At 37.8% G+C, this 20,512-nt stretch overlaps 1 protein-coding gene across 2 annotated transcripts in view; it reads left to right on the top strand.

Annotated features, from left to right (window-relative positions):
* Positions 1-20,512, top strand: part of CACNA2D1 (calcium voltage-gated channel auxiliary subunit alpha2delta 1) — a 347,921-nt gene that overhangs the window by 35,458 nt on the left and 291,951 nt on the right. For both annotated transcript variants that reach the window (XM_021543146.2, XM_021543144.2), the window contains exon 2: positions 13,897-13,978. In XM_021543146.2, the coding sequence (XP_021398821.1) occupies positions 13,897-13,978 (82 nt within the window). The remainder of the gene's footprint in view (positions 1-13,896; positions 13,979-20,512) is intronic.

Genomic DNA, 20,512 nt, shown 5'->3' with positions numbered 1-20,512 from the left:
GTATTAAGCTGATGAAATATTAAACACAAATTCTAAACTTTCATTAAAGTGGTCTGTTACTTTAGTAAGACTGAAAGCTATCTCATCCTTCTTATCTAAAGTATCATCAGTTGTACTGCAGGCAACAGATCTCACATAGCACAGCACTCTATTCTAAATGAAAAAGAGGTTATGTTTCAGCAACATGCTCAGAAAGGGGAATAAATTGATAACATTTTGATTGTGCTACTTTGTTTTGTGCTAAGGGCTTTTTAAACATCAGCTGATCTCAGAATGCTTTCAGGATAGCCTTTTGCAATCATGATTGCTAGTACACAGAAAGGATGTGCTAATTCTGCAAATGGAAGCTGATCAGATGTCTCTGTTTACCTACTGCTGTAGCCACATAGATCAGGTGGTTGTGGGTGTGGCAGAGTGGCCCATTCTCAAACTCTCACTTGAATTTGAGAGGGGAATTTTGTTGAGAGAGACAGATTGACAATTTAGAAATGGGGTTTTTGTGCAAAACAACTATGAGGATTTAGACTCTTGTGAAAGCTCGTGTACTGTGTACCCCATGATCCAATCCTGAGGACCAGGAAAGCCCAGATCAGAGAGCCCAGTTCAGGCACTCGACTTACCCACACAGTGGCAAGAGGCAGAAACTTCTAAATAGGAAATACAGAAAACCTACAGCAAGAATCTAAAGTAGATGACACAACTGTCCCTTCAATTGTTGTTAATGTAATGGAGGTTGGGTACACAGGTTCCTTAGACATTGAAAGATATCTCAGCCTTGTACTAGGAAAACATTCAGAGATGTCATCTGTGCTCTGTAGCACTAAGCACTGTGTAAAGTTACAGTACAGATGCAGCCTCTGTCTATAATCATGTAACAGGGAACTAAACGTGTATCAGTCAAACAAACCCCTCTTAGTTCTTGCCAGATTAACACACCTTGTCTGCACAAGGCACCTGTCTGTTACTGCTGCTTAACTTTCACATAGTAAAATCATTGAGAGGGTTGATTGCCTTTAGTATTGCCTGAAACTTGGCTAATACTTCAAGTGCTGTTGTCAGCTCTGTCAAATAACCCAGTAAAAGTCAAGGTAAAACAAAAAATATTCTGAATATTATATGTCATATCAATACATTTCAAACCCCTTGAATCTGAGGCCTGATTGATGATTTCTGAGCAATCTAGAATCTCTGACAAAATTCAGCTAATTGGGTTAATGCTTGGTTGCAGGCAGTTTTATTTGAGCTACACGTGTTGTGTAAGGTGTTCAGGTGCTATGAATTAATGAAAAATACTTCTGTGTGAGAGAGTATTTTGAAATAAGCAAGTGGCACACACCTTGCTGTGCTGTGAATTTTATTTAAACATGCATGTAATGGAAGAGGTAAGAAAGAACTTTGATACAGAAAATTCTAGCCTAACATGTTAGATGCAGATAAAAGTAAAAAGAAAATTATGAGAAACATACTTATGGAGAAGGTAACTGTACAGATTTTGACACAGCAAATGAGTGTCTGGCAAAGATATGGCTGGCTCTGCTGTTTCAGAGCTATCTTCATGGTGAACGCAGTTGTACAAAAGTTTTTGTCTTCCCTCCCATCTGGAGAATGTTACATATTCAGAGCTTTTGAGGCGTTCAGTGTATCCTTGGAATCTTGTATGTTGTCACAGCAAAATTGTATTACAGTCCTGACAATGAAGAGAAATACAGAAACTGCACCTAGCTTAAAAGGTTCCTTCATCTTCCTCTAATGTTATCGACAGCTTTTTCACTAAGCAATTTGGAAACTGCCGAGGGTAGCATTTTATAAATAAAATTTTTAAAAAGTTGAAATGCACTCATTTATTAAGGTCTATCTAAATTAGGCAATTCAATCTTTTAGTTTGTGCTTTTGTAATATAAGAGATGTCCCTTCATTCCCTTCATTCCCACTTTCTGTCCCTGCCATCTATTATTGCCTTCTTACCAACCCCCAGCCAGGCCTAAATAAATGCAGCATAACCCCTCCAGAGTTGAAATGTTCCCTGCTTGTCAAGCTGTTTCTTATTTTCTTTTTTTTTCTATTGCCTGAATACTTCCTATCTTTGTCTTTTAAATATTCTGTAGCTGCTTCTGATAACCCAGGTTGGAACGAAGGCATCTACTTGTCACAGTGCAATTGCAGCATGGGAGCGGCAGCCTGTGTGTTCTTTGCATGATCATATTCAAATTACTGTTGTTTCTATTTGTAAACCCTTATATCCCTTTTCCTTCCTTCCTTCCTTCCTTCCTTCCTTCCTTCCTTCCTTCCTTCCTTCCTTCCTTCCTTCCTTCCTTCCTTCCTCCCTTCCTCCCTCCCTACCTCCCTCCACTCCTCCCTCCTCTCCTCCCTTCCTCCCTCCCTCCCTTTCCTTCCTCCCTCCCTCCCTCCACTGTTCTGGATTAACACTTTTCTTAATCAAATATTGTCTATGACTCTGAAACTTGAACCCCAATGCTTTTTACCTGGAATTTAAAAAAGAGCACAAGGTCATGTCTGTTTTGTGTAACACAAAAGGACATTACTTTAGCAGTTGACTTTTTTCCCCTTACTCTGTGTAATGACTGCTAGAGATACTGATTTGATCAACCAACCATGCAAGCGCAGTGATTGTGAACCAGATCGTTGTGAAGCAAACAAATGTTTCACAGTAAATTGCCAAGGGATACCAGCTACTCTGCTCTGGTTTTGCTCAAATAGATTGTCTTATAAGCAGCTGCCTCATGAAAAGCCTTTGTTATGTATGGACCTTTAATCAAAATGTCACTAAATCTTGCATTCTGGGATGCTTCATTTGAAACACATCCAATGCTCTTATTTATTAAATTGTCCAGTGTCGAATCCAGCCACTATTATCCCTAGTAAGCAAAGATGGATGAGGGAGTGACAAAAAGCTTGTGTCACAGCTGAGATCAGTTGTGTGTGTGTGATGTCTTGATCTGTTTGTACAACCCTCTTGGGGACCATTGGGCAATTAAGTTCACCCATTTCAAACATGGCCTTTTCTGTACACTCTGATTTGATAGGAGAATGGGCAATTCCCAGTAATGGCTACTACATCAATTATATTGCATTGTATTGATGTTTAATTAGAGATGTGTTGAAACTGGGGAAGGGGACAACTGGAAGAGGGGAGGGTTGTCTCCCAAGTAAATGTCAGAGACCTTTCCTTAATAGTCTGTCTTTTTAATGTGCATTGAATGCACTGACAAGCACTGTGGCCTCCTGACCTTCAAGCATTTACCCCTGCCTGAGAAAGGAGAGTGAAGCCGCTTTGAGAAGGAATTGTTTTAGAGCTGAATTACATTTAATGTCATTCTTGTTCAGCTTTGCTGTGAAGTGACCCTTACAGCCCTTTAGCCCCGTGTGCACAGTTGGAAACCATTTCTGTGCCTGAACTTTCTGAATCAAACACTTGCAGTCTCTTCAAACAGCCCTTCAAAAGTGAAACCCAAACATCATGAATATGAACTCTTATTTTTCTGGGCTTTATGTAAGTAATCCGTGAGCTATCTATAAGAGTTCCTTAAAAGAAAAAAAAATGAAGCCAAAGCTTTTGTATCGCTCCAATAATGGCATTAAATACTATCCTTTAATCTCCAGTTTCTTCAGATTTAAGAAAAGTGCTATAAATTACAAATGGAAGATTGCAACAGAAATAAAAGACCTACACAGTTCTTTATGGCTAAACTGGCCTACAACACCTGACACCAGCCATTTCTAGAGGTTAATTTTCTAAAGTGGAAAATTGCAATATGGTTTTGGTTTCTGCTGGTTCTTTACAGGGTAATTGCATTGAAATTTTCTGGTAGTTTACAGTATGCCAGCACTTCTGGTACACAGCTGTTCTCTCTAACACCCTGGAGAAACAGCCGTGGGTTTAATTCATCTAAGGCTCTTCTGCACCAGCGTGTGTAGGCATCATCTTGATCCTGTGATCAGGAGTCCTGACCTTATGTTTTCAAGTCAGAAAACTGCAGTGTGTTGGGGGGGAAAACACTGACAATCTCTTGAACCAGGAGGAAAAGAATGCATTGCTTATTTCTCATATACTATTATTCTTTTCACACAGCCATTAATATGCATCTGCATCCCATGAACAACGACGTGCCAGCTGCGCCTTTAGCAAAAACTCCATGTAATTCAGCGTGACTTTGTGAAATGGAAAGAATTTAAAGACAGCGTGGTTAGGCTAATTTTGATGTTAATTTCTGTAGGAACTTAATATTCTGTGTCATTCTTTTGCCTGTGCAATAATCTCTGCTTTGCATCTTCTGGCATGATATTTTACTTTTTGTTTTAAATGGTAGCATTGAATGAAGATTGTGCACATCTTTCAGAATATGGAGTCAGTTCAGGTCTTTTCTAAATAAAAAGTCTCTTCATTACTCTAAATGCTATTACTACACATGCCACAGCAGTGGCACATAGGATGGTGACAACTTTGCACATTGGCAGTCAGGCTTTGAAAGAAAGAATAAATTTGCAGAGGAAATATTTGGAAATATTTTTGCAGCTGATTAATTTGGATGTGCAGCTTTCAAGTTATATGCTTTGGAATACACTGTACAACAAAAATTTTGAAGTATTTAATTAAAAAGAACACAATAAATTAGAAGAAGAGTAGCTGTACATTGATGGTGTATATTTGGTGTCAGGTGGGGCTTTTTTCTGAGACTACATAGGTTTATCAGAAGGTGACATTCTGATATCTGTTGTAATAGATGTTTTATTTATGAAGCCTTGACATTATTAAACAAGGGGGATCAACACCACAGAAAAATGCATTTGAAAGGAGGTTATAAAATTTGAAGCTTGCTAGCAAACAGCTCATAGTTATGTAAAAAACACCTACATTTTTTTGCCAACCTTTATTTATTTCTTTTAGTGCTTAAATGATCATAGAATATTCTCAGTATGAATTTCATATTAATGATTGTTATAAATCATGCATCTTTTAGATAATTTTAACAATTTAATAGAAACTTATAAAGAAGATTCTCCATATACAATTGCAGCCTACCTTTCAGAGCACATAAACACCTGCTTGTTTTTAAGCATTTTTCAATTTTTAATTCTAGCTTTTACATTTAGGCAAATGGCAAACTCAGACAAAATAGATTTGCTGTCCAGGATCTGAGTGCAGCCTCCCAATTCTGCTGTGTACTTCAATTCTGTGATTAGTGTGACTTGCACAGGGGAAATTACTCACCTGCTCCTGTACCTCTCTGCAGAAAAGCACAGGCTGGGTACTTCAGGGTTTTGCTGGTGCCAGTGTCAGTCCTGGGTGTTGGACTTCTGCTGCTATAGCCAAAACCTACATCAGATAATCAGATAAAAATAGAAGAATGAGTAACTCAGCTCCCTGATAATGCTGTCATTGCCTTAGTTGCACTTGCCTAATATATTCTGTGAGAGGCAAAGTACTTTAATACTATTTTTTCTCACTATACCTCCCCCACAAAAATTTAAAAACAAACAAGCAAACAAACAAACTTGATATTTAATAAGGGTGCTGATTTGTGCTTCAATTCCCTGAAAGTCAGTGAGAAGCACTGATTGAAGATGGCATCCATGTGGTGCTAAACTCAAGAGAAGCTTTGCTGTTCAGTTCCTCAGAAGTGTAAGTGATGACACATGGGGTAAACATGGGGTCATTTCTCTCAAAGCTTATCTTGGCATTCCTGTAAACATAACTTAAACCAAAACAGCAGATCAAACTAACTGCAGGAGATAAGGAGATAAATGTATGTGTCTTATTGTGGCCTGTACAATTTATTCAGTATGAAAAAACAACAAGTCCAGTATATATGTGCAGCTTCTGCATTAATATGAGTGAAAACAAGGTTCTGAAGTGATTTGGGCATAAATTGGGTGGCTTTGATGGATATTCACTCAGTTGAACCGGTGCACATACGTGGTTATGAATATTTTCCTGGTTTGTCTGAATCTCAGTTTTTTTCCTTGAATCTTTTCTTTACTGGTATCCAACATATCATATTTTAATATCCCTTTTTTTTTTTCCTGGTGTTAAAATGTAATGCTTATTAGTGTGGGGAAGAAGTAATTTCAATATAAATTATGGTTAAAGTATGGGTGTGATATGTTAAACACTACTGATAAAATAATTGTTTGCCTGAAATGTCTTAGCAAAATTGTGCTGTTAAGCACTTTGTAAAATTCCATTACAATGGAGATTTATTTTTCAATCATTTTTTAAGACATGCTTTTTTATTCTCCAAAGGCATTATGCCATTAACAGATTTGCCATATAATACAGAACCATAAAAAATAGCAGCATTTACATCTTAATTTGCATAAGGACTAGCTTCTGATCCAGATTCTATTGTTGAAGTACTAGAATAACTGCAGTGACACATGTGAGATTCACTTTCAGTCTCCTTCTTACTACTTTGCATGTATAATTTTAGTGGAATATCTGTGTTTTTCATGGAGAAATTTTACTGAGACCAGATTGCATTAAAGAGTGTCCAGTTGCATTGGACACTCTTTAAATACTAGTTATAAGAGGTGAAGCAAAGAGATGATGAGAGGCATATTGCCTGCTCTTTTAGGGGATCTCTGGTGGGTGCAAGTATGTTCAGGTCTCTCCAGCAATGCCTGCTCCTTTGTGAGTTGTATATCCTTGGCCATATATTAGACCATTTTAATTTAAAATTAAATCACTGCTTTTACTCTGCTACAGATTAGAAACAAATTAGGGAGTCTTCATTCGGAATTTATATTTCTCAGTCACAAGAACAGTAACTAGATTTGGAAAGTTTGATTGCTTTTTCACTGGTAAACAACAAATGGCACTACATGTATATCTTATTGTAAAAGCCTTTAATGCAACATATCTGAGCTCTACTGGCAGTCATTTGAACTGAAAATTTGTTATGTCTTCTCTGTTGAACTGTTTTAGCAGTATAATCTTTGATAATTAAAGCATAATAATTTTTAAAGCGTCCTTTTTACAGTTTATAGCAATTTTGCAGCTGACTCTGTCAGGCTTGAATTAAAGATTGATCTTAAATTATTAAATGATATTTTCTGCAGCTGTAATTTCCATGAGAGGATATTTTTCATGTTATTTTCTAGGAAGCTTTAGACTGCTAAAGAACACTTTTGGCAAAGTAAAGGGAAATATTTGTGAAGCAGAAACTATAATTATGAATGTGTGTAGTTAAACACCTCTTAGGCACTTGGCTCATACTGAACAAGGTTATAAAATAATAGGACCATGTTCTTGAAAGTAGACACCATATTGAAGGAATTACTTTGTCACTTCTGCTTAACATCTGGGTGCTTTGAAGAATCTGCTACACACTTGTTAAAATGTAAAGTGAAGTTGCAGATGAAGAGTTGAAATATGAGGAGAGGTTCTTTCAGTGAGAATGAGCAGCAGTCAGTGGGTCCAACCTGTGGGTCAGAGGGGGCTCCTCCCAGATCCATCTGTGAAGACTTCTGATGGAGGTATTTAGGCAAGGTTTTGGTAAAGGAAGGTGGGAGCAAAACAACCATTTAGACTGTGCTCCAAAAGAGATGCTGGGGTGAAGGAGATAGTTTGGCCTAGAAGTCCTGGCTGAGAATGGAGAAAGGTTTCTGCTTCTATTGCCAGTAGGGCAAAGGCTAAGAAGCTCATGGTGCTATTCACTGTTGACCATTTCCATCTTGAATCCTGCCACTGGGACTCAGTATTTTTCTCAAAGAAGTATTTTCTCAAAAAAAAAAAAAAAGTACACAGAAAAGGATTTGCCCTCACGTGCCATGAACCATTGACTTGCCACTGCTTTCTCACGGAAGTCAGTGGTGAAACTTAAAGATCCTGAGCTGCTGGCCCATGGGGTCATTCCTTCTTCTTCTCTGTTCCAATGTGCATCTCTGAATCCCTTATTCCCAATTTATCTGTGGTACAGGGGGAGTCCTTGAAAGAACAGTTGGTAGAACAATCATTTGTGAATGATCCTGAGAACTTGTTCTCTGAAGACCATGATGGAGATGAGCTGTGTTCAGATAGAGAAGGAGTGTTGGGGGGAAAAAATGGAAAAATGTTCTACTTTCTGTCTCTGGATGGCCTAACCACATAAATTAAAAGCTTAAAACCCTCAAATCTGAACATTAGGATGTCTGCTACAGACATCAAATCAGAATCAAATGTCTCCTGAAGAGATTTCCATCTACATTGACATTTTCTGTCTACAAAATAACAGATATGACAGAGAAATTATGTCTTGCTTCCCAAATGTTTCCATTTGAGAAATGTAAAATAACTATTTCAAGAAAGGGTTTTACACTTTGAAAACAGAAAAGAATAAAAGGGGCCATCTGGCCTTGACCATTGGGTCTATCTTATCTCTGGGAGGTCCTTGCTGACTACATGGCCAGCAGCTTGTCACATTTGGGAAGATGAAATGGTCAAAGAGGGCAAAGAAACAAAGTACTAATTTTTCTTCATGCCAACAAAGGAAATATCTTTTCCAGTGGTGTAGAAGATGCAGAAGATTTTGTGCATCCACTTTTATGCACAGAGATCACATAGCTTCTGTATTTTCCTCACTCAGTACAGCCAAATGCCATGAATTAATCTTTGCTTTGCTTTTATTACACAAACATTCTTTGAAATATTTATACAAAATTGTGTGATATATTTTTAACAGACAGTTAGGGCTTGATATATATTTCTATATCGTTGCATTGGAATAAAGGAGGGTCTTCAACACTTGCAGAACACACCTCTTTTCACTTAAATTTCCGAATCCTTACCTTCATTTCAAACTGTTATTTACTATGTATAGTACTTTTACTCTATAGTTATAAGTACCTTCAAGTAGCACATTAGCAAATTTTCAAACAACAGAAAAAGGAGTGTTGGAGGATTTTACATCATCCTGAGGTGTTCATAACCATAGAAGTCACAGAATGAGGTGAGCCTGTCTTTGGATGATGAAATTGAATCCCCTCTGTGGAATCTAACTGGACTACTACAAACACTGTAGTAAGATCTGGAAAATTTACAAAACCTTAGATGGACTATTTTGCCTTATTGTGTTTTAATATCACATATAAATTATATAACCCTCTTTTATTCTATTTCTGGCTATGGAGACAGTGGACATTCAAGAGATTGATGAGATAACAATGGGATTTTAGTGATCTTTGCATTACTTTCTTCATATCCAGCCCCTTTCATTCTGTTGGAGATTCAGTGGAATTTTGGTGCATTATGAAAATTTTTCAGTATTTCACAAAACTTGCCTTTATTCTCCTTCAAAAGTCTGATTGTCTATACATATATCCATTTATCCCCGTATCTGAAAGATGACTGCTGTCAGCTTAGGTCATGAAAAATAATATAGTGCTATTTAAAATCACTAGTTGTACAGTGAAAGGTGCAAATGCAGAACATGGGTAATTTCTGTGTAGAACGTTAGTAATTCTGTTGTAACTTCCATTCACATGCCTTCTATAAATTACTATAAGAATTTCTATTTGCCCTTTGGTGTTGCCTTACAGTGACAAAGAATGGCTGCGAAGCCTGCTGCTCTGATAATTTTTTAGCCTTTTCCCCCTCCTTAACTAACAGCAAATCTTCTAAAAGAATATAAATCTGAAAGTGAAGGCTTTTTCTGAGCAAGAATATAAAGTGGGGTTAGCCTGAAAAAATATAGCAAGGCAGAATTTCTCTCTCAGTTTCCGAAACTAATCTCATTTGTCTTCATTTTCCGAACATCATTTTCCAATTGAATTAGGAGCAGTGTGTTGTGTATTTTTTTTCTTTTCTGATAATCAGAGAAATATTGACCTATTTTGAAAACACTTCTTACTTCTTCCTCTCACTACTGACAGCTTTCATTACTTCAGTTGTTGCTATTTTTATATAAAAGAGCTATAAAGGAACTTGAGCTGAATGTAATCTTAACTGTAGAGAACTGGATGTGGATCGTCAACATAGCACGTGACTTTGATTGCCAGAGTTAAGGTTTAACCTTGCCTCTTTAGATTATAATATATTATCCAAGCAGAAGTCAGCTAATGGACCTTAAATTAGTGTGAGTGCTCTACAAAGATATCGCATATCATTACGTGAATCTACCTTCCTTGAAGTCAGCAGAAAAATACTGCATCAGTTTCAGTACGGAAAAAAAAGGGTTATAGCCAGGTTACTCTGCATTGAGATGTCTTGGTTTCTTTTACTCTTGTAACAGAGCAGTGCTCTCTGCAAGTACAGGTTTAATATAAAAATAGGTTTCAATGAAATTAAAAGAAGGATTTTTTTAGTCTAGCATCTGCTATATTTTGTTCTGCCTGGAATGTGGCTAGGTGTATACCTGTGAAAATCCTTTGACTTTAGCAAATATCATTGTCCTGCTTTAAAAAAATAAGAAAAAAATACAATAAGAAAATGGAGAAAACAACATCTTCCTGTACTGTCAATATAGCTGTTTCACTAACTTGGGTAATCACATAATGTGGATGCATGGCTCTTTAGTGTTATGGCTATTTTATCATCAATCTGATCACAGCCCAGGTGACAGGAGCAGGGTTGTACCTTCTAATCCCCCAGTAAATGACCCATGTCTGTCTTTAATCAGATGGCTCCCTCCATCACGCAGATCATTTGGAAGTTGCTGTGGGAAAGCATGTGCACACTCCTTTTGTCTTGTCACTGCTTCATATAGGGACAACCTGTGTGTGGGAGAAGGGGGTTACAGTCAATTGTCCTGCAGAATATAATCACCTTACAATAGGACGTCCATTGCAATGTTTGTGCTAAACTAATAATGATAGGAACAAACCAGCCTTTTGTACAGGCTTTCTGTTGGTGCCCTTTGCAGAAAAAAAATTGCTGCTGCTTCTTTAAGTCATGGGGACTCCTGTTTGCTTTGACAGCTTTCCAATTGTTAAATAAACTCTGACCATGAGCAGCTGTCAGACAGATACTGCACTGCAGGCTTCAGTTAAAAGGAGCACCAAACAAGCATTTCAGTGCCTAAAGGACCTTATTTATTTTTTTTTTTAAGACAAACTTAAAAAAACCCCAAAAACACTCAAACCACAATGAGATGAGTCCTTCATTAAAAAAAAAAAAGCTTTATTTTATATACTCTATGCAGTTTTATTGTGAAAGTTATAGAATGTGAGTATGTCCATTTCTGAGAAAAAGCCTATGTGGAGCATGAGTTGTCTCAAATGTACACTTTTGTCTGGTAGCAAGGTAGGAAACTGAGATGCAGAAATGCTGACATTAGACTTTATAGATATTACTAATCATATTCATATTCTTGTGGGAAAGCAAGAGGAATTATACTGAGCTTCCTCAAAGTCATAGAATGTAATTTTATCATTTCTATTTTGGCAGTAATCTAGCTCAACACTTCTGATGTTATTGCTTTTTGCCATCTGAACAACTTGAGCTGGTTGAAGATGTCCTTGCTCATTGCAGGGGGATGGACTGGATGACCTTTAAAGGTCCCTTCCAACCAAACTATTCTATGATTCCATAATTCTGTGATAATGCTGCACCTGATATACAGTAAAGCAAAAAAAAAAAAAGAAAGTTTTCACTGCAGAAGATTTAACAGGCTAACTCCAATATGCAATAAAATCATCCTAAGGTAAATATTTAGTGAATATATTGGAAGAAACCTTATTAGTTGCATTATAATTACAGCTGGGGAGGGAGATTGCCATTAAGTTAGGAAGAAGATGTACTTCCTCCTATTTCAGTTTACAGATTGATACTCTCTACCCTTACTTGACTAAAAGTCAAGCTGGAGAACTTGGACTAGGAATCAAAGTTGTCCAAAGCTCCACTAGAAGATAAGTAGAAGATAGGTTCAGCTCACCTGGCTGAGGAGAGAGTGTTTCAGCTCTGGACATGCCCTTTCTCATTGACACTGAAGGAGAAGCCTAGCTCAAACACAAATTAAAGCAAAATCAAACCAAACCCCAACTAAAACAAAAACTAGTAATAGTGATTAATTTCAAAAGGCAAGGTGTGGGCTAATTGTGTGGAGCAGGAGTTCTAGACAATATGTAAGAAGTATTTATTGAAAAATCAATATTTTTTTCATGTTAAAAAGAAAATATGCTTCATAATTAATTTACATGTAATAGTAAGTAATTACTGGTTTTAAGTGTAGCTTCTTCCAAAATTTCAAATTTAAGTAAGTAATAGCTAACTAAGTAACTAATTAACTAATATGTGTCTCTACCATTCCAGTTTTGTTTAAAGACAGAGAGGATTATCTCTTGTAAAAATATAAAGCAGTAGGAAATGGAAAAAGTCAATTTAGAAATCAATCCTCTCTGATTTTTTCTATTGACTGCTGTTAGAAATAACACCCACAATTTTTATAACTGAAATGGATCATAAAAAAATCTCAGGGTGTTCAATTATTTATTTTATGCTTTTGAAAACACTTTTGCGTAATGGGTATCAATTTTTCACCTTTCATAAACCTCATTCTTCCACACAGAAAAACGGAAACCATTCAATAATGGAAAATGATAACATTTTCTTGTTTGGACTTGTACTTGTGCTTTTCAGTAAATATGCTTTGCACAGATGCAGATGATGGTCATAAAGCCACGGTAAACATAATGCACCATGGTTTTAAACAAACTGATTTTTATACAGAACTAAATGTTTTTATAATATAGGGCTTTGTGGAGATTTGAAATTAAGGTAGTAAATTAATTTATTTTATTTCAGATTTTGGAAAGCAAAGTATAGAAGAGAAAGTTGCACTACACCAACAATGAAATTAATTGCTATAGTCAATGTAAATGTGATTTTTATGCGTGAAGAAACCATGATGAAGGGTCCTTTAATAAAAATAGTCAACTTGAGACCATAATAGAGATGGTACTCTTTGAAGATATTGGTTGTGGATTAACAGAAAATGTTTTCATTAAAGCCAGTGAAAAAAGGAGTAATATCAGTCTTCCATCTTTTTTCTTAGTCTTGCAAATTTTCCATTTTGAAGCAAAAATGGAATCCTCTTTTTTTATGTGTTTATTAATGAATTAATCTAAGTTGTTATCCCTGGGGTATATGATTAGGGCTGGGAAATGGCTGAGATAAATATGTTTATCTGTTCTAGGTTTGAGCCGAAAGCTGGCATAATGGCAGGGATAATGTGAGAGTTCAGCTGGATATGAAACTTTCTATCTAGGCCAGCAAGACAACCTTCTGAACATGGATCTTACTGGAATAAACTTTCACCGTGGCTCCTTTCCTGCTAGAGAACGTGACATGGCACAGAAATTGTGCTGGATCCAATGCTTTTCCAGAGAGTCAGGTTTACTGGGCACAGGGAGCAGAGAAGTCATGACAGCAAATCATTTGTTCCCTGGTGACAGCAGCCAGGAGCAAACGTGCCTTTCCAAAACAGCTCGTGGCCACTGCTGCCTGTCCTGCTGTTGCTTCTTTGAAGGAAGGCTACAGGCCAGAAAATGTGGTTTGTAAGCCTGCTTCCAGCTGCTGTTTTTCTCTGCACTGTCTGTTGGGAGAAGGACCTTGGGGCACTCGGGAGAGGCGTTTCTGGGAGTGAGCTGCAGGGCAGGCAGGTTGTCCTGGCAGGTAGTGTGCCAGCTCTGTTGTGGGGATCTTTGCTGCAGCTTGGCTACAGAGATAGGATGGCACTCTTGGGTTTATAGGTAGCATGGCATGGCCACCACAGACAAATATACAAACAGATTCAGGTCAACAAGGCTGAGTAGAAGAAAAACGTCAAAGACAAGTCTTTTATGTTTTGTTTTCAACTTTATCCCTTTTATTTTTTCCCATTTTCTGTGCTATATGCTTGTATGCCATTTTCATTTGTCAGTGATCTGATTGGATGCCTCTGCTTTCTTTTTTGTTTTCTGCAGGATAAAAGCATGGGTGGATAAGATGCAAGAAGATCTGGTGACGCTCGCACGAACTGCAAGTGGAGTGGACCGGCTTGCTGAAGTAAGAAGAGGTGTCCTAGGCTGCTGTAACTAGAAAGTGAAGGGCTTGCATGTTTACAATCATTTCATCCCAACATACAAAAATGCTTCTGGGGGATTAAACTCTGCAGTTCTTACTGAGAGAAAAAGGAACAACATACACCCATCCATTCACTCTCAATGTTGCAGCAGTTCCTCATTGATAATATTTAATCAGCTTTGCAGTATCAGACATAAGGTTTGCCATTGTTGCAACACTTCCACTGAAGCAAGCACTTTTATGTTCTGTTTGTCAAATACGGTATCCAGGAAGCAACCATTCACAGTGGTGGAAAATTCTGCTGTCTATTAACAAGGGAACCTAGCTTTCTGACACATATTTCATGAAGTGAGGCAGCTTTTGGTTAGCAGAAACACAGATGAGAATGAAAATTACTTCTATTCATCTGTTCAAACACCAAGTTTGTTTTAGAGAAGAAATTTATAAATCTCTCGTTGAGATTTTTTTTGTGTTATTATCCTATTCATAGATGGTGACAAAGCATGTGCCATTGTGGAAAAATGAAGGCACAATTAAGAACATGTCAGAATTACACTGCCTATACAATTATGTATGTATATATCACAATCTTGTATACAACTATATGATCATACCTCTCCCTATCCCTGCACAAGAGCTATGGCTCTTTCTTTTAACTGATGGATTTCTGATTTGAGGTGAAGGGAATTTTGCTGCTGCATCAGGAAACTGAGCTATTGTTTGCCAGCAAAAGCCCCTGGTGTTGGGTGACTGAACATGAAGCCTTGAGATTTGGTTTTCAGAAAATAATTTCAAATGATCCATGAAATGGATATCAGAGGTTTGAGCAGATACCTTTGAACGATTCTTGAAGCCGTTAAGAAACACACAGAAAAAATAATGTGTAAAGTTGTCAGATTTAGCATGGTGTATTAATGTATTCCTTTGACCTTAATGACCTTTTGCCCAGACATTGATGTCTTGTGTGTATCCTGTCCCAGAAGGACATTTTGTCTTCACTGTCTATATGAGGAGGTTGGATGATTAGCTCAGATGTCCATTAGCTCAGATGAGATCACCACTGTCTTATAAAAGGAAAGGCTGTGTCACTGCATGCACGATGTACATAAATGAAGATTGCAGAGTTGATTTGAGTTCTGGCCTTTCCTAATATTTGACTGCATCATATTGCAACACAATTTAAGGCAGATGTTTTATATACGTGTTTTAATCTTTCAAAACCATAAGCAAGCTGAAAACAAAATCTTGATGTCCTAACAGAAATCATCAGATTCATACAAGCATGGGTTTCCACCACAAAAATGTTTAGCACTTGAGCTTCCTGAGGAAATATAAGGTTTGGAAGCATGGAGCTGTCATTGGAGTTTTTGCAGATGAATTTCACATGTATCTGCTGACAGAGGCAGCAAGGCTTGCAAATTGTCAGTCCCCAGGTTCTAGTGGGGAGTTTCTGCTACAAGTCCCTTTTTGCTTATCTAATTTAGGAGTGATCTGATCTGATCTGCCCTTGCTGTGCCTCTTTTTTCCCTTCCATTCAGCATCTTACCACTGATTCATCATTCAACTTTCCTTTCCTTTCCTTTCCTTTCCTTTCCTTTCCTTTCCTTTCCTTTCCTTTCCTTTCCTTTCCTTTCCTTTCCTTTCCTTTCCTTTCCTTTCCTTTCCTTTCCTTTCCTTTCCTTTCCTTTCCTTTCCTTTCCTTTCCTTTCCTTCCCTTCCCTTCCCTTCCCTTCCCTTCCCTTCCCTTCCCTTCCCTTCCCTTCCCTTCCCTTCCCTTCCCTTCCCTTCCCTTCCCTTCCCTTCCCTTCCCTTCCCTTCCCTTCCCTTCCCTTCCCTTCCCTTCCCTTCCCTTCCCTTCCCTTCCCTTCCCTTCCCTTCCCTTCCCTTCCCTTCCCTTCCCTTCCCTTCCCTTCCCTTCCCTTCCCTTCCCTTCCCTTCCCTTCCCTTCCCTTCTTTCCTGCTGTGTTGCTTGGCTGTCTTTCATTTCTCCTCAACCTATGCTATGTTTCTGTCTCAGTTCCTGCCTTTGCCACTTTGCCAGTCTGCCTTACTACTTTACACTAGTTTCTTGTCTCTATTTTAGGATCTTTCTGCTCAGCTTTTTCCAGATCAGCACCTCTCTCTTAACTCCTTCATTTTTCTTAGCATTTCAAAAACATTCTGTCCAGGTGTGTGTGGCCAGCCTGTCACAACGCTCTCATCTCTTCTCTTCCACAAGAATTTCTCTTCCCATTTCTCACATTTCCCTCCATCACTAATTCTCAGTCCCAGACCTGTAATTTTCTCCTGTATGATTTTTCTATTTCACCTTCCCTTCCAGTCTCATTTTCTCCTTACTCTATGCTTGCCATTTTCCAGTCTATTTTCTTGGGTTTCCGTATCTCAGTCTCTTGCCCGTTGTCCTTAGTTTGGTTTTGCTCTCCTCTTTCTGCCACTGTGTAGACCTGAGTGAACACAGCAAGTCTGATCTTGAACTGCAGATGAGGTGGGACATTCTCCAGGAGTGATGTGTCTGTGTTCTCAGCAATTTATCTGATTAAATATCTGCAGTGATCAGCAGGTCCTTTTCAGGCTAATTTTTTTTTAACTCTAAAGATTAAAATATCTTTAAATACACAGCATTGAGGTTTTAATCTGAAATGAATAGACAATAGGAAAATGAGTTACACAGGATTTCTAACTGGACCAAAACAATGAGTAAATAAATGCCTCAACCATTTAGCTAAGCCTTCTTGTTTAAGGACCACATAGTAAAATAGATAATGAAAAGCCAAGAGATTGATGTTTCATTCTTTTTTTTCCCCTGAGGAAAATGTTAGTTTATATTGTTAATATTTGGCAAATTTACAAGCTGCTAAACACTCTTATAATGAAAACTAATAATCTGTAGTTCTACCAACTTTGCCACAGTGGCATTCATGTGCTAAAAACAAAAACATGAGTGTGTGAATACTATAGGTAAGTTTCTTTTGAAAAGCCAGAATTTACAATGGACTTCAAGGAAATAGAGCTATCTCAGATGATATTCACAAGATGGTCGATAGGTGCTTGTAATCCTAGGATTAAAAGCATGGGAGAGGGATGTTTCCATGTAAAATATCCCACTCTATCAAAGCCATGCGTTTGACCTAGGTGGCACAGTGTCTTTTTCTAGACAGGAGGTTTTAATTAGCTCTCTTGGCTGCAAGGGAAAATGCAAAGCCCTGCAAGGTGTAAGCCATGAACTCTCCCACTCTCTTCTCTTTCTTCGTTTTCCAGGCTATTGTCACATTCCCCTTTCTGAATGACATTCTTTTTTTTTTTTTTTTTTTTTTCCCTGCTCACTGCCTTTTAACATTTAGTTGGATCTCTTCTGAAATGAACCACAATCTTGGAAAAATGGAGACTACAAGACATGAAAAACAGCATGCATGCATGCTTGTCACTTTTATTCACAAAATTTGCCTTCAGATGCTCAAGCTTTAAAAATGCTTACAGTCAGATTGAATTTTCAGCTTTTTTCCTGATTTATTTCTTCTTCCTACTCCAGAACTGTTTGGACCAAACCTGTAGTCTTCATGTAAACTTGAAAAAAAGAAAAGAATTATTTGGGTTTTCTACCTCTTCTCTCTTTGAAAGCAGAATGAATAATATAGAAATAAGGAGCAGATTGCTCCTATCATAAAATAGTAAACATTATTTTTGGTCAAAAGCTGTAATAATCAGATTGGTAGGAGAAATGTCATCCGTTGTTCTAGGGAAAATTGATTTTAATTTTACCAAATGTGAAGTTAAAGTTCTTAGCAAGAACATGTAACAGATTATAACCATTTCACAGCCTGGTCAATCTTTCCCTGGACTCACAGGAAGAATTCCCACTGATTCAGGTGAAGTTATGACCTGTGTCTGCTTTGTGCAATTAAGTCTTCTATGAAGATCCCTGAAGTGGCCAAGATAGCTCTCAAAGTAGCACAATTAACCAGAGCTTTTTCAATTAGCTGCAGTGCTAATGGTGCTCCCATAATTTGCTGAGAGTATCTCGGGGTTCATCAGCACTATTTGTGCTTGGATGTGCCTTGGATGTGTGGGGGTCTTTGTGCTGCAGGGAAATACACTGTAAAATGGTCTCTTCTGCAGAACTATAAAACATTTATTTTTTATGACCATGAGAGAGAGGGATATGAGTACTATCTTAATTCTCAAATATTTTGGTTTTAGACTGGGAGAACTTTTGACTAGAAGGGTGTAGGCACACGGTGGTAACTGGGAGTGGGGCTGTGGCTGAGCCTCATCCCCAGTGGGCTCAGCTGTGAGCAGCAGGTGAGCAGCACTGACAGCAATGAGCAGGGAGTGCCCAGGGGCACTGAGCAGCACCAAAGGGAGCAGAAGGCAACAGGGGCACTGCATGAACATGAGGGGATAAAAGGTTGGGCTAAAGAACAAGAAGGGCAGATGCTTGCAGCCTACTGATTGGTATGATGTTATTCTGTATGGGCAGATGCTTAAAGCTTTCTGAAATTTTATGGTGATACTCTGTGTATTGTGCTTGTCTCAACTGTGACATGCTGCAACAGAAGGGATTTAAAAGTCAGAGTGTAATATGTATTTAAAAAGGAATAAAAAAATAAAAATGTAGGTGACCATTAAAGTCAGGTGAGGTATGTGGAAAGTGGATAGCTGTCCTGTTGAGATCAGTACTTTGGTAAAAGTCTAATTTATTCTGCAGTGTGGACATAGATACCCAACGAAAGGATTTTTTGTATTTAAGGTGTTTGAATTCAACATGTACTAAATTTCATGGAATCACATTTAAGGAGAAAAATCTTCTCAGAAGAGGATTCCCTTTTTTTCTTCATTGACAATTTTCTTACAGTGACTTGGAGCCACAATCTTGTCCTAGTGACTAACCACTCTTTCTCTTGCTTTTGCAGATGTAATTGTAGCCATTGTTACAATTACAATTGTCACTAATGACAACTTTTGAAAATACCTGTATAGCGAGGATGCACAACAGTATGTTAATATTCCACATAGTGTTTAAAAAGACAAAATATTTGGGAGTTTACAAGTTCATTAGTGATTCTTCCTCTGAAAATATGAATATGTTTGTGCTGATGCACATTTTATGTACGTTTTCTCTGTTAGCAATGATGACAGCAGTATAATGCCTGTGGTAAAAAAAAAACTGCCAAAGAAAGTTTGGATGCCCATAAAACTGGGAGATTTACATTGAGGCTACTCTTATCCATAGCCTGAACCAGGTGAAGTAGCATAACTGGGGTAGAAGAAACAAGGAGCTGGAGAGGCAGGTCAGAGGTGTTTATTGTGATGCCCAAAGGAGACACGGTGGGATTGGGGTGTCCTGCACAGGTCCAGGAGTTGCATTCCATAATCCCTGTGGGCCTCTTCCAAGTCAGCACATTCTCTGGTTCTGTGATACTCTCTGGGAATGGTCTCAAAATAGTCTTCCAAAAATAGACTTAAAGCACATATTTAAATCCTGCTTTTTTGGACTTTACTGTGAGTTTAGGTGAGATCTGGGAGAACTCCAACTTGGATGTAATACCCATGTAATATCCTCATTACAGTAATGGAATGATTGCTTCAACAAGGCAGGAAGTCGGGACTCAAGATGCCAAAATACTCAGCTGGTTGAAAACTGGCAGAGCTCCACTGACTGCAGTGGATTACACTAGTTTACATTTGCTAAGAATCATGACTAACAACATTTAATTTACAAGCCAAACAGGTAAAAAGTATTACAAAAAAAAACCCAACAGATTTTTACACAAAAATTAGAGGCTACTACTGCTGTAGTTGCCCAGCTGAAGAAGTTACTGCTTAGTCTTTCCTAAGAATTTTTTTCCCCTAGAAGAGTAAAGGGAATGTTTATAAGGAGGTGTTGTATGTCCAACTTGAGACTTGAAAGCAGAATACAGGATACACAGGAAAATCTTTTCCTGTGTGCTTCTTTAATTGTCTCTCAACAAAGCACAACTTAGTATATTCCTCTTAGTTTTTTAAGTATTATGTTTAAAAGAAAACCAAAACAGCAAAAACAATGGCAACAGATAGTCATGTAATTGTCATTTCAGCTTAAGAAAGTTCATGTAACTTTTACCCATGAACTCACTGTGCATTTAGGCATTATGAAGCTGCTCTGGTATGACTGATATGTGGTTTCTACAGAACAAATAGACTGTTAGGAAAAAATAAGAAGGAATAGACAGCAGCTTCACAGAATTTCAAAATCCATGTAACAAAATAAATATTGAGGCTGATCTCACTAGCTGCATTTCTCAGTAGGTGTTTTGTCTTTGAAAAGACAAAAGTATGTACAAAGTTCAAAGTTGCATTCTAATCTAAAACTAGATACCTCAGCGTATAGGAAAAAAAAAGGTGAAGAACCTACTGAACTAAAGAATTAAGTACATAGTTCCATTTTCATGCAAGTATGCACAACTTCCATTTTTATATAGACTGTTCACAGCAAAGACTCATGACTAAGCTAATTGACAGCTCATTTAATCTAATAAA

This window comes from Lonchura striata, chromosome 5 (assembly GCF_046129695.1).
Source record: "Lonchura striata isolate bLonStr1 chromosome 5, bLonStr1.mat, whole genome shotgun sequence".
In the NCBI taxonomy this organism is placed as follows: Eukaryota; Metazoa; Chordata; class Aves; order Passeriformes; family Estrildidae; genus Lonchura; species Lonchura striata.
This window is presented reverse-complemented; position numbering and strand designations above follow the sequence as displayed.